Genomic DNA, 16,428 nt, shown 5'->3' with positions numbered 1-16,428 from the left:
ATGCCTCTGTTAAATTTGTGGCATCAGCGTTTCTTTTCCCGCGGGCCGCTGTTTCTCTCAGTCGTGCCTTTATCATACACAGTTTTCTTAGCTTAGCTTGCTTGGCTAGTCGGCCAACGTTGTTTTATGCATATGAGGCTGAACAAAGCCAAGTTACAGACAACCTGGCATAGGGATGTATGTCGTTGGTAGCGGGAGTTTCCTCTACAGGGTGACACAGTTGGAGATTCATGTCAGAGCAATGGTGGGAAACAGCGGTGGCTACAGTGGTGAGCTAATACACAACTGCTGCCTTACGACAACACTGAGGGGACACGCTGCCTCATAATTCATAAACAACGATGTCATCGTCCATCACGATGTTTCACTGTAGACAGCGTTATATGCCAATTCAGCAGACATCGCCCAACCCTAGTTGTGTCAAAGTCTGTTTACCATGAGTACTTGAGACAGTTTAAAACTGGCATTCTTTCTACTAGATCTATAAGTAACAAAGCTCTTTTTATAGCACTGAGATCATCGTTTCTAGGTCAAATATGGATTCTTACAGTTGCTTGTTGCTTTGGAAAGCGGCCAGGCTTCACAGCACTAGCCATGTTGCTAATGCTGTCTTGGCGATGGAGGTGCCAACAACCACACTGTTGAAAAGTTGTCTATTTCCACTTTAACTACTTTTCGCAGTGTCTTGCCGGAACTTCAGCTAAATCTGGATTTGCATAGTAAATGATAATAATAAACAACTTTATTTATACAATACCTTTCTAAACACAGTTACAAAGTGCTGAGCAAAACGAAACAAAATAATTAAGTGAATAAAACAAGCTAAAAGCAATAAAAACAGGACACACACAGGAGAGTAAAACATGCAATAATAAAGCAGATAAAATCACTGAACACGTGGGTTTTCAAAATGATTAAAGTAGTCACATTACATTTTCGCCATGTTTGTGTAGTTAACTGCTGAAACTACTGACAACTTTGGGCAATAAAATAATTATCTTTTATTTAGCTTACCATTGCTTCTCGAATGTAATTCAGAGCCAACATTCCTTGGACTGATAAGTGGGGTATTATATATATATTTTTTTTGTTTATGTATGTATGGTTTTTTTGTGAGCACTTTTGCCAGTAAACTCAACTGGAGTGGCATTTTTGAAAGGCATGTGCACAGGCAAAAATCCCACCGGGGGCAGAGGGATACAAACCCCCTCCTACCCCCTCTGGAGTCTGTCTCTGGTTGCTGACCTCTAGTAAGATGTCAAACAAAGGATATGTTGGACCTTTTCTTTACTGCTCCCACTGAATACAATAAAAACACATTTATAATCACCAATTAGTTTTAAAATTTTTCTGCACTGAAAAACAGCTCACTCACACATATGTTAGCAAGTGGTTAGCTGAGCTTTACTAGCGAGACACAATAACATTAACAAGCGTTTACAGTAACAAATGAAGCAGTGAGCCATTTCTTAGCTTGCAGGGTGACGGCGTGTTTGTTAGTAAAAATAATAACACTAGTTCTAGTGTCCCCCTCAGGAATTGCTCTTGTGAAAATGTCACTTTGTTCTTTTATATATAGTAGCTTTGGCTAACCAAACTCGATTCCTCCCTTGAGTAGCTTTGTTGTAGTTCAACTTCTTTCAGTGTAAAGTAATTGGTAGCATGCATAGCCTTGCTTTCAAAGTTGCTTCCGCAACACTGTTTATGAGTTATAATTCTGAAACATATATATACTAAACTAAAGAAAAAAATATAAATTGGGCATAGTGTGAAGGTTGAATATTTCAGTCAGGATGAAGAAATTCTCGTTAAAGGCCATGACACAAACAAACAGCCGGACACTGTTAGAGTTAGAGGAATCAGTGACAGCCCATTAAGCATTTAGCTAGTTTAAAGGCTACCATACCACTTCATTAAGATCACATCTGCATGCTTCCATATTATGGCAGCTCAGAATGGATCAGTGCAGACGGTTCAATAATACGAGCCAAGCAGTTGTCATCAACTGCCGCCGCCTCCTACAAGCTTTATTCGATAGCTATTATCATGTAACCAGCGGCTATTTCCAGATAACTCCCAGAGACAGCCTCCTATCATAACTACACTTAATGCTGTATTTGAGAGGAGTTGCAGCCTTGTAATCCGGCTATCCTATAATACCAAGCGTCCATCTCAGGCAGTGAGGCCACTGGGCTGCCCAGAGCAAGTCTCACTAGAAACACACATCCCTGCTTTTTTCTCTTTCTAAACATCACACATCAAACAACCCAGTGTGATCCTTGGCAACTCTCCTCCAGCTTTCATATAAAAAAAAAGAAAAAGAAAGAGATGGTTCTGGACACCTAAAAGCCATTGAGCTGTAACCAAAGCAGATTAGTATATAAAGTTAAAAGAATGTGATAAAAAAAATATCTCTTCAAAAGCAATGTCAGCGCAGCTTTTCAGAGCTGGCTTCAGTATGCGGCTGAAGTCTAGGACTGTTGGACACAAATGAAAAGGGGATCAGAAAACAGTACACTGTCCGCTTGACAGCATGTCTTCAGCCATCCTTTTTCACTGCATGGGAGGTCCAGACCTCCTTGTGCCATGCGTGTCACCGAGCCGACGAAAGCCAGTGAAATATCGCTGCACCAATGTCATCATGACAAACTCCTGCACATTTCTTGCACATGGTGATGAAATTGATTCTAACTCTTGACAGCAGTGGTGTGGCCGATGTTGTGGACAAAGAGCGGCAGGCTGACAATGCAATGATTTGGACTGGCTATTCTCTGGGCAAAAGATGCCACACTTGGTTATTCCCAACTGCCCATCTGTCAGTCTCTGAACACAACATGATTTCAGTAAGTGGACAGATGCAGATAAGCACCGAGGACCCACAGAAACCCAGCTGAGGGAAATGTAGTTTAACAGTGTCAGGCAGCTCCCAGGAGTCAATGTGTGTAACTGAATTAGTGGGAAGCAAGGCAGTGCTGAGGATAAACAGCACTGAGGCTCAGCAAATTATTCCTGGATGAATAATCGTTCAAATAAGATGCAGATACAATATCATTAATACTGCGGCTCATTTTACAAACTACATTAGTGTACAGATCTGATCCAGACGTCTGATTTGTCTTCTTAAATCCAGGTCAAAACTGTGCTGAACACTAGTTGTGTATGCACCTACTGTTCTGTGACCAATGGCCACACTGCTGCACCATCATAAACCCTTTCTCTCCACTCCCAGGACTCAAAATTGCTTTCTGTAATATTCAGAATTTATTGAGTCTGAATTCAAATGCAAGGATTGCACTTTCTTTCAAGAAGCCAAATGGAAAAGTAAATACCTGAATGGCTTTTGAACATCAGAAATGAACATGTTCGAGCACCTTTCCTCCTAAGATTGCTCATGTCTTCTGAAAAGAAAATATCACTTTAAACCGAACACATTAGACGTATTAGATTTGGTAAATAGACCTTTTAGCGCATCGGGCTGATTGAAAAGGATGTTTCTGATGGGCTCAGTCAGGCTTTCATAACTCTCAGACTCTCAGTCAACAAACTTTCTCATCTCTTCTTCACCATGTCCATAAAAAGTAAGGCACAGGAAGGAGAGTCTAGTCCAGTTTCAATCTTGTATCCATAAAAACAGCAGCACACAGATGTTTAGATGGGTCTATTTCTTTTAATCTATGCATCATACATTCAGCATATAGATCACACACACACACACACACACACACACACACACACACACACACGCACACACACACACACACACACACACACACACACACACACACACACACACACACAATTTACTGTACAGCTGGTTAAATCAGCCACTGAGAATGTTGACTTATTTGAGCTGATTAAATAGCTTTAAGTTTTAACTATATATGAAACATGTTCTTTTAGATCCATGTATTTGTCTGTTGACCATGTGGTCTTTTACACATGCTGCTGTCAGATGACTCTGAAAGAGGAAAAAAGTAAAGGTGCAGTTCACCTATAAATGAAACCTCAATCATAATCTATTCACCCCCATGCCGATGGAAAGTCATGTGATTGATCAACATTCCTGGAGCTTCACAGCAAAACAGTTCTGAATCATGCTTCTAAACAACTGAGGTAGCTGGAGAATTGTTTTAATATGTAAAAAAAAAACAAAAAAAAACACACAAAATGTAAAATGGCTCCATACAGCTTGTTTTTCCATAATCCAAGTCTCTGAAAGCCCCGAGATCCCACAATGATTTTAAAAGATATTATTATTTACACCATTTTCTTCACTGTGTTCGTCAGTGTTCCTCAGAAGTTGGCGCATGAGCTCATCTGTGCATCGAGGGTGTAAATAACATCTTTTCAAATTAATTTGGGATCTCGGGGCTTCCTGAAACTTGGATTATGCCACACAAGCGGTATGGAGCCATTTTACATTTTGTTTGGTTGTTTGTTTATGTTTTAAAACAAGTCTCCAGCTACTTCAGTTGTTTGGGAGGATGCTGCAACACTGTTTCACTGTTTCACTGTGAAACTTTAGGGTGAACTCTTACTTCAATTACTTTATTATGTTTATGAGGATGAAGATAATTACCAGTTTGTGAATATAACATGATATATACAGTAAGTTTGATTTTATTTGATGGCTCCAGTAGTCCTATTGCAAGTCTAATCATGGGGTTGCTCATGCAGGATACACATACAGAATTGCTTTTTTGGCAACATGTAAATCATATCTGATATTATTATCGCATGAACAAGTATTTAATAAACTTACCACTCAAAATTGTTGTCAAATTTGATTCAGTGCATGTTTAACAGTCAATAGGCAAACAGGTTGACGCACACCAGTCGATTCCTAAAAGGTCACTAATGACATAACATGCTCATAATCAAAGTGGCCAGTGTATTGTGCATCTGAGGAAGGAGAAAGGGCAGTGGCTGCAGAAAATATATTGTGCATTGATTCTCAAGAGTGTTACTGATTTGCTTTCTCCCTGCCTCCAGGCTTGTCTCCCTCAAAACATTTTAGCCTGGATGTATCAATGCAGCAGCAGCACCCATTGATAGACCTGGCTGAGACTTTACTTCCAATGAAATCCATAGGCTGGAAGTGAATAGGACTGAGCTGCGCTACTGCATGCGGGTGCAGTCGATCAGGACCAAAAAGAGAGATGCCACAGCTCCCCCTGTGCTCTGCAGGGCAAAAAAAACCTCTAGGGCTTTTTTCCCATTTTCCAGATGAAAAGTGATGTTTTTATTCAGGGGCAATTAATACATCTGTGACAGACCATCTGCTGAGTCTCACACAAAGCAACACACTAAAGGCAATTTAGACAGTAAAAACGAAGGATTTAGCCAAATATCTGTTAATCATACTTAGATACTAAGCAACAATATTCCCCATACTGCCTGCCACATTTGTATCATTGTGGGTGAGGAACTGACATATTAGTGCCATGTTTCTAAAGAATTTTTCGAATTAAAGTGAATTAATTATGTAGATGTAACACTAAAGCTGCATTGCTCGTTCGCCTTGGAAGTACTAATTGCATGTGGCATTTACCACAAGCGCTAACTTTGTTGTTTCATAAGTGTTCATCTGGCCTACTTATGTGAGAGCACAGAGAGGACATGTCTGTTAGTGCACTCACCCGCTGCCACGGCCGACCACATAACAAAGAACATCCCCACTGCAATCCTCTTCAGGGAAGAAGGCAGCAGGCCGCGCCGTTTCAGAATGGGGTCCACCACTTTGTCCTTAAGGGGAATCAGCATAAGGATGAGCACTGCGTCGAACATGGTGAGCCAGGCGGCCGGGAAGTGGAACGTCATCTGGGGGATCCAGGGGAGAAAAATGAGGTATAACTGTGCAAAAGGCAACAATGCATGACAACTACGGAGAATGTCAGTGCATTCAAATACAGTTCACCAAGTGTTTGTGTCCATATGAGTGTGCATGTGTGTGCGAGTGTGTGTACTTGGGGCTTGATATTGCTTTGGCACCCCCAGGTGGCCAAAACCAAACATAATGAAATGAAAAATATTTATTTAATCCAAATAAAAGACAGCACAGTAATATCAATTATTAGAAAGTAAATAGTAGAATTATTGTTGATGTTATTACTATCATCAAAAGTAGAGCTGGTTTAACATGCATATTAAATATGTAAGTGGCATAAAAAACAAAAGGTAACTGACTTAATTCAAAATTAACATTTTCAGCACAAATCTGAATCCATTACCATAAAGTGCAATCTATGAAAGGAATAATTACACTGTGCAAACAGAGTGGAAGACGTAACAATCAGAGAGAAAGGCCATTGTGAGCATACAAAGTATCTACACGGCAACATCTCATTGAGTGAGCAATGAAAGACTGCAAACTGCTGCGGATGTTTTTTGCAATTCAAATTCCAAAGTGCCATCTGAGCTCCTGATGGGTCTCTGGTTTAACACTTCTGATAGCATCATTTATTCTCAAATTGAATTTCCATTTCTTGGAGTCACCGCTGGCAATTTATACGCAGCTCCTTAAGAAGTGTTTTCCTCCCTTGTTTGCCCATTATCATATTCAAAATGATAGAAAATGTGAAGTGAGACTTTCTCTTTGCCACGGAAAACCCAACATAAACGACAGAGGTGTCCCAGCAGGAACAGGTAAGCGGTGGGCATGATGTTCTGCTTTTTCTACTTCCCCAAACCTATGATATACATGTCAAAGGGCTGCACATATAAACAAAATATTATCAAGATCACACTGAATATAAATGAAACATCCACATCGCAGAAGCTGCAATTTTTTGATAAAGGTAAAATATGACAAAACAGCATTATAATGAAATAGTGTAGTGCTGCAGTGATGCCCTAGACTATAAATCTTGTTCTCTAGATGTAAGAAAAAATGTTTGTTTGTCACATTATCAGAATTTTAATAGTTTTTTTCAGTGAAATTGTGATGCAAAAAACATAATTCACAAAAATTGTAAATCATAAGGCAATCGTAATATTTATCAAAATAATTGCTATATATACACTGTGTTTATATATTTTTATATATGTACATATATATATATATATATATATATATATATATATACATATATATTCTGATGCCCAGGTTAGTGTTTATCATCATGATAAACAAGTTAGGAAATGCTAAGAAAGATAATTAATGCGAGACAAAACTATGATTATTTTTTAGTTACTTACAGGGTAGTTTTAGCTCTTCAGGTACCACATGTGAGAAGGTCAAAATTACTCAGTTAAAAATGTGTTATTATTGAAAAAGGGGTAGTGACTGATTTTTTTAATATAAAGGTCACAAGCCAAAAAAGTTGGCAACCACTTCTCTATATGGATCACTGGGTAGTAGTGCCCTGCACGGGCCTATTACCTGGGCCCGGGCCAGGCCCTGGCCCGAGGGGGTGGAGCCCCAACCCAGCCCGCCCCGACAGGTTTTCAGATTTCTCAGGCCTGAACCCGAAAAAAAGCCCGACTTTTTTTTTTTTTTTTTAAAACCTCCCATAACAACCTGTAGACATTAAAATAGTTTAATTGGGGTTTCTAGCGTGGTATTAAGCTATATTCATTATATCTTAATCTTAATATTGAAAGGAAACAAAATATACCCAGATAAGGTCGGAGGTCTACAACTGCACATATATGTGCAGTTATAGACCTCCGACCTTATCTGAGCACTTTTAATGGCATAAGTGGGTATATTTCGTTTCCTTTCAATATTAAGATTATTTAGAAAAGTGTTTGAAGCATTTTTGGGGTTGTTTAATTGATTATTTTGTTCACCATCTTCAATCTTTTTCTTTATGTTGTCCATGTTTGTGGTGGGACCTATGGGCTGGACGCGCAAATGGGATCAGTATAATATGATGTGAGTGACGTGCAGCGGAGTGGGAGGGGCAGAGCGGCTGCTGCGTTCAAGCCCGAGCCAGGCCCGTGTCCGAGGTAATGATGTGGTAATTGGCCCGTCGGGCTGTCGGGCCCCTCGGGCTCCAGAGCAGGGCTCTACTGGGTAGGGCTGCACAATATAGCATCTCAACATTGACATTGCAGCATGCACACACGCAGTAGTGACATCACAGGACATGCAATGTCAAGTAAGGCGATCACATCCTGTTACAACTTTTTTGCTGCTTGATACAAAGGGAAAACTCACACAGTTTTCCATTACTTATCTGCAAGAGCAGTCTGTCTAATATTACATATTTTACTCTAATTTAAAAGGTCCAATATACAACATTCAGCCTCAGTAGATGTCAGGAAACAGCTATCAGCTAGATATCCTGAGCAGAGAGTGACGTCAAACTCCCTCTCTGTGTGTTGTTACTGAGCTTCTCTGCTTTTTGGACCGTTGGACCGCCCTCTTTCTAAATAGACACAGTGAGCAGGGTTGTGTGTATTGTGTGTGTGGGAAAACTGTGGACTTGGGCTACTGAGTCATTTAATGCAAATGCGGTCTTGACTCTGGTGTTTGTCCCCAAAAGTGGCATTAGTCAGAATGTGCACACGCACACACACACACACTTTTTCTTCACCTGCTAGCATCCACCTCTCGTTCCCAACTTTGCTAGTTACAAAAGCAAAATAAGCCAATATGTATTTCCTCCCGCTTGCCTAATGTACTTACATTGTCACTTGACATCATCCACAAAAGTTTAACCTTATTCCTTCCTGTGTGCTACTGAGAACTCGGAGGTAGAGAGGGCGGAGTGCAAGGGGGGCGAAGGGAAGGTGTGGCTGACACGCAGATTTGTTTTGGTCTAACATGCTGGTGCTGAGCTGCGACCATTAGTGGTACTTAATTTGGCATTTGGGACCTTTAAAGGTTATGTATTAAGCTTGGGCGATATCTGTCAGCTAGTCTGTCACTGGTTCTCTTTTCTCGAAACTCTAGAGGGCTGGCCAAATAATACTGTAATAAATTAAAATTTTAAAATTTAAATACAGTCAGAGCAGTTCCTCTCAGGTGAAGAATCACACAGCTGTTTGATATTCAATCTGAAAAGTATTGTGATAGTCAATAATATCGAATATCGGCCCAAGCCTATTTGGATACAGGGGGTGATGCTTGTTGCTAATTTTTGATCAGTTCATCAAACAGGGGCCTCTTTTGGTTGTTTGATAAAATGCACTCCCTCTCAAAATCACCCCAATTACTTGACAATGATCAATTATTTCCAAATAGAGCTGTTTAATTTCAACGTTGTGCAGCCCTATCACAGGGTACCATAAAGCTGAATTTAAGAGAAAGTAAATGTAAATGCAATTCAAGCCACAACTAATTCAAATATCATTTACATGGAGACATGAAATACAGGTGGAGTAGAAATATCAGGACCAAGTCTAATTAAAACTAATTACAACACATTCACTACTGCCTCCCATTCCCAGTTATTATCATTATTATTAGTGTGGGCTCCGTTTCCTTGAAGAGACAGTATTTGTTCATCTTAGTCATTGAAATGTGTCAGGTGAGGTGAGGGAGCAAATCACAGATCTCTCTAATCTCACTTCCCTTTTGATGTTGAGACATGTCTGCGCTAGTAGCAGAAAAGGCTTAGTTCTGTTTTGTTATGATACTAAATAGTATGTGAAGGGAAGAAAAAAAAAATAGAGTTGTGAAGCATAGTTAAACACAGTGGATTATAAGTAAATAAACTACGTCAGACAGTTTCACAGTGTCACAAATTTCAGTGCATATTATTGTAAAATGTAAGAATATACTGTATGTGTATATTTAGGTTAGATTGTGTGGTTTACAGGCAGAGGTTTCACTTCACATTTCCTTGAAGTCGGTGCACTTCACTATCACCTCAAGCGTGCCTGTTCAAAAAGACGAACAAGCATACAAAGCAGTACGCTTGCTCAGTTTTAAAACTTTGGTTTTTGAGGAGTCATGTATTGCATGGAATAACAGACGGTTTCAGTCATCGAGAACACAACAAACAGTCTGTCAAAGTGAGAAACAGCAACACTAGTCACGAAGAATCAGCTGGAAGTGTTGCTCTGGGGGGACAATCACAGCCAGGTTGCTGATCTGCAAGGTATTAGTCTGTGAAGTCAAGTTCTCACTTAATCCCCAAAGCATTACCATCTTTGCTGCAGCCTCCAGCTGTTGTCTACCATTGTGCGTCGGTGACCTACTGACTCCTTTAGTTTTAGCAGTAAAATCTAGTTCACATCTATTTGTGTGGTGGCAGGTTGGTTAAAATGGTGTGTTTAACTCAATGAAATCATACAGCCGCTCCTTAATGACAAATCAAAAAGTCAAGCCACAGGCATCGCAGGTAGTTGGACTTTAGTTTACCTTTTGGGATTCAGCAGTGTTGTTCGAGGCACTACCGGGGATCTTCAGATGAAGGCTCTGCAGGATGTAGGTTGTCTGCATCTGCAACACAATAAGGAGATTAGGGTCTCAGCATGAAGTAATTCTCAGTGTAATGATCACTAGGATATCTGGCACAGAACCATTTGTCTCCAATATTGAAACAGAAAATAATCTTTCCTCATATTAACACATGCATTTGCATATCTCCATCTGGAAAGCTCATATTGCCATATTCAATTTCTTCATATTTATTATCTTATGTGTGACAAGGCTCATACAGTTTGTTTCACCTTAAAAAGGGATGATCTTACCTGGAAGTACACAGTCCAGTACGGGATTAGGGCGAAGAAAACTGGGAGGATTTTCACCAGAGCTTTCACCTCCTCGACTTTCTCTTCTGGAAATTTCCCTCCATAGGTCACTTTGGCGCTGTCGAGCAGTGTTGGCTTGTTGCTTTCATGGGAATAAAATAAGATCAAAAGACCTTTAAAATACTCTATAAAACTTCAAAGTGATTGTGACCTAAAATAAACACATAAATAAATATTGTATCCTAAACTCTTTAAGTATGAGACTTAAGCAGCCTTTCTTGTGAACAGCACTTCTAGAGATAGGAAAAAAACTTTATTCTAAAGCCTATAATCCCCATCTCTGGAGAATACGTCTTAATAAAGAATTCTTGAAAGGCTGCAGGATTGGCCAACTTAAAATATTCAATGTCAAATTTTTGAACCAATTGTACTACTTTGGTTCAAAGTCAAGTTACAGCACTTCAGAATAACTTTTCACCACAGGGAATGAAGATGAATGAGTGGACCAGTCGGGAAAAAAAGAATTATTCAGGGGGATCAAACAAGGCTTTAACTTAAGAGTCTACCAACAACACCTGGCTGATAATCTGCTGGATGAGCGTCCCCATGCCACAGAACTCTGCCATGAACCAAAACACTTGCTAAGAGCCTTGCCATTGAGATGGATGAATGCTTTGCTACACCACAGTTACTGAGTGCGCTACTTGTCATTGAAGGAATGAATCACCACTTTTATTGCCTGACAATACAGTTTTGTGCTGTATTTTTCCCATCACCACATAAAGCGCTCTAAAACGACACCCAAAGGTAACATGCCACTCTCACCGGAGCAGGTTAGTCTCCTTTGGTTTCTGGGAGCAGCAGGCGAAGCCCAGGATCTTGAACAGATTTGTGAAGGCACTGCCATCAGCAGGTTTGGTGATGAAGACAGTCCGGCCCAGAAGGAAGATAAGGAAGGAGATCCCAAGGCACACAGTGGGAATGATGTAGCCGAGCTCGAAGCTGATGTTTTGCTGGATGTAGGCCACTCCTCCCAGAGACAGGATGGCTCCTAGGTTGATGCACCAGTAGAACCAGTTGAAGAATCTTCGCGTGGCCTCGGGTCCTCTGTCTTTGACCTAAGAGCGCACACAATGCAGGATGGCCGCAAAATATCATGCAATTGTAAGTTGGTACAACATACAGGAGAATTTTAAAGCAATTATAGAAAAGAGCTTAAGCTCTGAACATCACTACAGCTATGTGTTAGACCAGTTTGATAGTAAACTAGCAGAATATGTCAGCTACAGAAGAAGCCCGGTCACATGAGGAAAATCCAAATCTTATGCATTTAAATGGTAGCTGCATTGGTCATTAATACATGCTTGAAAAATCCTGACAAAAAAGTAAGAGAAAAGGCAAACTGCAGTGACAAAGAGGAACATTGATCACAAGCTGAAACTGACAGAAATGTAACGTCAAGTTTCACTCAACACATAGGTACTTTGTTCAGTATTTCCATTTTCTGCTACTTAATACTTCCACTCCACTCCATTTATTTGATAACTTTTGGTTATTAGTTACTTTGCAAAACCAGTAAGGTTGTAGATTGCAACTAACTGAACTCCCCTCGTCTGACCCTCCCTAGCGTTGGCTGCTAAAATGTGAAATGTAAAATGCAAAGTCCCTCCCTAGAGTTAGTGTTTAGTTTGTCCGTTCTAGGCTTCTGTAGAAAAATGACAGTCAACATGGCAGACACATGTAAGAGGACCCACTCCCTCTGTAGATAGAAAAGGCTCATTCTAAGGTAAGGAAAACACAACAATTCTTTTGGGGCTTTTCCACTGGCACTTTTGGCTGCACCGAGTGGGCTGCAGTGACCCATGACAACCCACCTTGTCCACCTCAAGATAAAAGAAAAATACATTTTTAAAAGTCTCTGTGTGTCAGCTCTCAGTACTTTTGAGGCTTTTAGCTGAATCTCTGTGGTTTGAAGTTAAGGTTCTCTTCAGTATTCCTCTTTGTACTTCAAGATATCTGCTTTATTTTACTGTTTCATCTCATTTGCTTTCAGCTGTTTCAGAAATTTTTTTTTAAATATCTAAATAACAGGGGACTTTTACTGTGAAGAATTTATAGGAAATGAAACGTGTTTAAAAGGTCCAATTTGTAAGATAGCTGATTGCTGAGCCTTATTCCCAACTTGTCAAATACCAATGCTTTGAGTTCATAAGTTGGGCCGTCCACCTTCTCACAAATTGAGCCTTTAAAATGGAATTAGTGAAGCTTTGTTAGCGTCTATTCCTCGATAATACTGCAGGGAGAAAGAACATTTACAACCGTTCCTTTGATGACTACTCAAGATAAGCTCATCATCTGTTAAAGTCACACCTTCAAGCAGGAAGTCCTGTTGTAATGAAAATGCATATCGCTGCCGCGCTGGGCTGATGTGCAGAGTCAAACCAAGTCAAGCCGAGTTTCAGGTGATGAATATTATTTTCAACTTCTGCCAATAGGTCTCCCTGTATCCAACTCACTGGACCCTAATAGTGACATCTTTTTGCAGCTCCATCATTGCATGGAATGTCTATAGCCACATGAAACTGGTAGAAGTATAAGACAACAAGTGATATTGTTTTTCTTTTCGTAGAGGAGGGATAACCAAAACAAACAACAACTTTTGGTTTATCATTTATCTGCTGACTGTGAGCATTCTTACAGGATTTGCTACGATAGCCTACACCATTAACTTACCAAAATAGCAATAAATTCAGTTAAATATCTATGCCAGCAAATAATATTATTCTCATAATGGCACTGATTCATTCCACATACAGTTATCCCCGTGGAGGAAAAGATGTTATCAATGCGTGATGAAGAGGGTATGTCTTTTATATATGAACACAATAGATGCAGCTGTACAGATACAATTAACTACTGGGAAGATAATGTCATGGCATTCACAAGCTGATGCTAGGCATAAATCTTGCTGGCATTCCTCTCTGCAGCTGTGTAATGCAGTTAGAGAATTAATCATCACGCTCGAACTGACCACCTGATTGCCATGCGTTACCAAAAACTGCATTAAAACACATTTTAGAGAGGGGTGCTTTTGTGGCTCCTACTGTACATTTAGTCTTGACAAATTATCAATCGGAGTAAGTGCTAATGTTACCTCAAACCTTTTGTCATGTCAGTACAGGACATTTAATTTACCATCTATTTTCAGTGTTGAACCTTCATCAAATACAGAATATGGAGAGTAAATATTACAATACATCTGCAGTGACTCATTAAAAGGAGAAAAATTCAGTGTCCTTTCTTTTTGTATCCAGTCTTATTTCATGTCCAAAATCTCCATTTTACAGATCAGCTGCAAACGATAAAATATTTTATCGCGAATCTCAATAAAATAAAAAATAAAAACACTCACAATAATTTTTATTATCGGGATAAATGGACTTGAGATAATCCTGACAATCCTCAGATGAATGACTTTAAAAAGCTGTCTAGATTGTTGAAGTACTTAAACTGTAATCTTATGTCTGTGCTCCGTTAAAAAAACACTCACAACAGTGACTGTAGCAATTTTCACACTGCACGAGGGTGCAATTATTTCTTAGACAGAAATCAAGCCATACGTAACAGGCAATCTACAATTTTACTCGAACCAGACGCATTTCAAGTATTAACAGCTCCCACTGCCACTTAATTAGGACTTTCAGCTGGAGGAGAATTAGTGGGAAAATTGTGCCTTTAAGTGATGAACTTCATATTACATCTTAACTACTCATAAAAAAGTAACCTGTTTTGCCAGTTTTTCATAATGGCTTTTTGACACTCACTAGCACTGGCAAAATGGAGCCGATTTATTCCCTCTATTGCTTCTTTTGTGTGCTGCTGTAGTCTCTCACTCTTACATTTCCCTGCAATGTATGGATTTTCCTTGATGTTGTGTATTGTGTGTGTTCAAGCAGGATCAAAGAGAGCATTGACAGAAACGTGAAACTCTTGTAACAAGCGTAGTGCGTACTAATCAAGTGCTAATCATATTCACACTGCCAGTTCCCTTTGAAAGGTTTTACCCATGCTGGGTTAGATTATTTTGGAAAACAATGATCCCATTGATGAACTTTTCTACTTCTGAGAATGCTTCTTGTAGATAATCTACCATTATTTTGGCACCAAACTGACAGATGTGTTGTGTTTCTTGTTAGTAGCAGGTATCATTCCGGGCATTGTTTTTGTGTGTTTGTGTGTGTGTACATTAGTGTAACTGAGAGAGAGACAGAGGATTTGTCAGTGGCGACTTTATAATGGAAATACGTAAAAGGGGCCATGGCGATCAACGGAATGCATGTCTAAATAAACTGTCACGGTGCAACAGAAATCCCATCACATGTCTGACATGATGTCACACTGCATACCCAATTTTACTGTATACAGAAGACAAATCTTATTCTTATGACGAAGTATAGCCCGACCGATGCGATTTTTTGGGGGCCGATGCCAATATTATGGAATAAAAATAAAAAGGTTTCACTGGTCGATATGTCACAACATATAGGCCAACACTGATTTTTCTCTGATTGGTCTATATCAGCCGATAATAATCGGCCAACCAATATATCAGCCTGGTTCTATAATGAACCCCATGTCACCTCCTCTCTGCATTCTTTAATTTACACTGGGTGATATGAAAGTGCTGTCCATACTTTACCTGATCTGCCCCAAAGGGAGTGATGTTGGACTTCACAGTACCCACACCTAATGCAATCAAAAAAAGTCCTGTGTAGACTACTGGGCCACAATATGGGGCACGAATAGGGCAGGTTACATTGCTTGAATCGGTACTGTTCTGACACTCAGCAGGTTGCACAGGAAATGCCATCTCTTCTCCACATAGGTTTATCCTGGTTTCATCATTCGAAATGAAAGGGAAAAACAGCATGCCAATAAAATACAGGATCAAACTTGCGGCTATTGTCCAGAACTTTCCAAGGTATGCGTCTGCCAACCAGCCTCCAAATGGTGAAATCAGGTAAGTAACTCCCATGAACATCAGAGGTGCCTGGCTCGCCTGAGTGCCCTCCCAATAAAAGGGACTACCATTGAGGAAAAGAACAAGATTGGATGTGATGCCGTAGAATGCAATCCTTTCTAATGATTCAGCCAGCAGGATGGCTGCACATGCCAGTCTCCTTCCCTGGAAAACTGATGGTGGTGGAGGTCTGTGGCCAGAATCAGAGTCCAAAAGAGGGGTGCTCTCACTGGCATCCCTGTTGTTAGCCATTCTCAACTTTCAGTGACTTGAGTTCTTCTTGTATAGTAAGAGTTCAAACCTGTAAAGAAAATACAGAGGAGGTTAAACAAGTTAGTTCACACAGAGAGAACAGCTAGCAGTGCCCAAATAACCCTTCCTTATCATATGCAACACAGCCACTAAACAGACCTAAAGTAAGCTAGCTTCAGCATAACGCTAGCATGGTAAGAGTTTGGTTTGACATTACCTTTAATTATTCAAACACGTCCCAATGGTCTTCGGTTATCTCCATTAACACAGCGCTAAAATGTTTACTTTGTCTCGTCTTAAGTCAATACTTCGTCAAAGGAGAACTGGAAGTCAACAGAAAACAGTGTGTCACAGTACTGTCGCGTGACACACCGCTCAGTCAACAAGCTGTCACAAGTTGCGTAGCTGTGGAGACGATTTGTAAGTGAACCGTACCGGAAGTGTCCACTAAACCAACGCGGTCAGCCTTATCCGTGTGATTTGGAAGTTAGTTCCGTTTGCGCAAACCTTGT

The 16,428-nt window shown here is 40.1% G+C and overlaps 1 protein-coding gene across 1 annotated transcript in view; it reads right to left on the bottom strand.

Moving 5' to 3' along the window:
* slc15a4 (solute carrier family 15 member 4) overlaps positions 1–16,274 on the bottom strand; it is a 40,449-nt gene extending 24,175 nt beyond the window's left edge. The window contains exons 1-6 of the mRNA XM_073466943.1: positions 16,134–16,274; positions 15,344–15,965; positions 11,470–11,762; positions 10,645–10,786; positions 10,313–10,393; positions 5,640–5,820 (exon numbers count right to left, since the gene is read on the bottom strand). Of these exons, the coding sequence (XP_073323044.1) occupies positions 5,640–5,820; positions 10,313–10,393; positions 10,645–10,786; positions 11,470–11,762; positions 15,344–15,916 (1,270 nt within the window). The 5' untranslated portion in view covers positions 15,917–15,965; positions 16,134–16,274. The remainder of the gene's footprint in view (positions 1–5,639; positions 5,821–10,312; positions 10,394–10,644; positions 10,787–11,469; positions 11,763–15,343; positions 15,966–16,133) is intronic.
* Between the last annotated feature and the right edge of the window lie 154 nt (positions 16,275–16,428).

This window comes from Pagrus major, chromosome 5, assembly GCF_040436345.1.
Source record: "Pagrus major chromosome 5, Pma_NU_1.0".
In the NCBI taxonomy this organism is placed as follows: Eukaryota; Metazoa; Chordata; class Actinopteri; order Spariformes; family Sparidae; genus Pagrus; species Pagrus major.
Note: the sequence above shows the minus strand (reverse complement) of the source record. Positions and strands in the feature narration are given on the sequence as shown.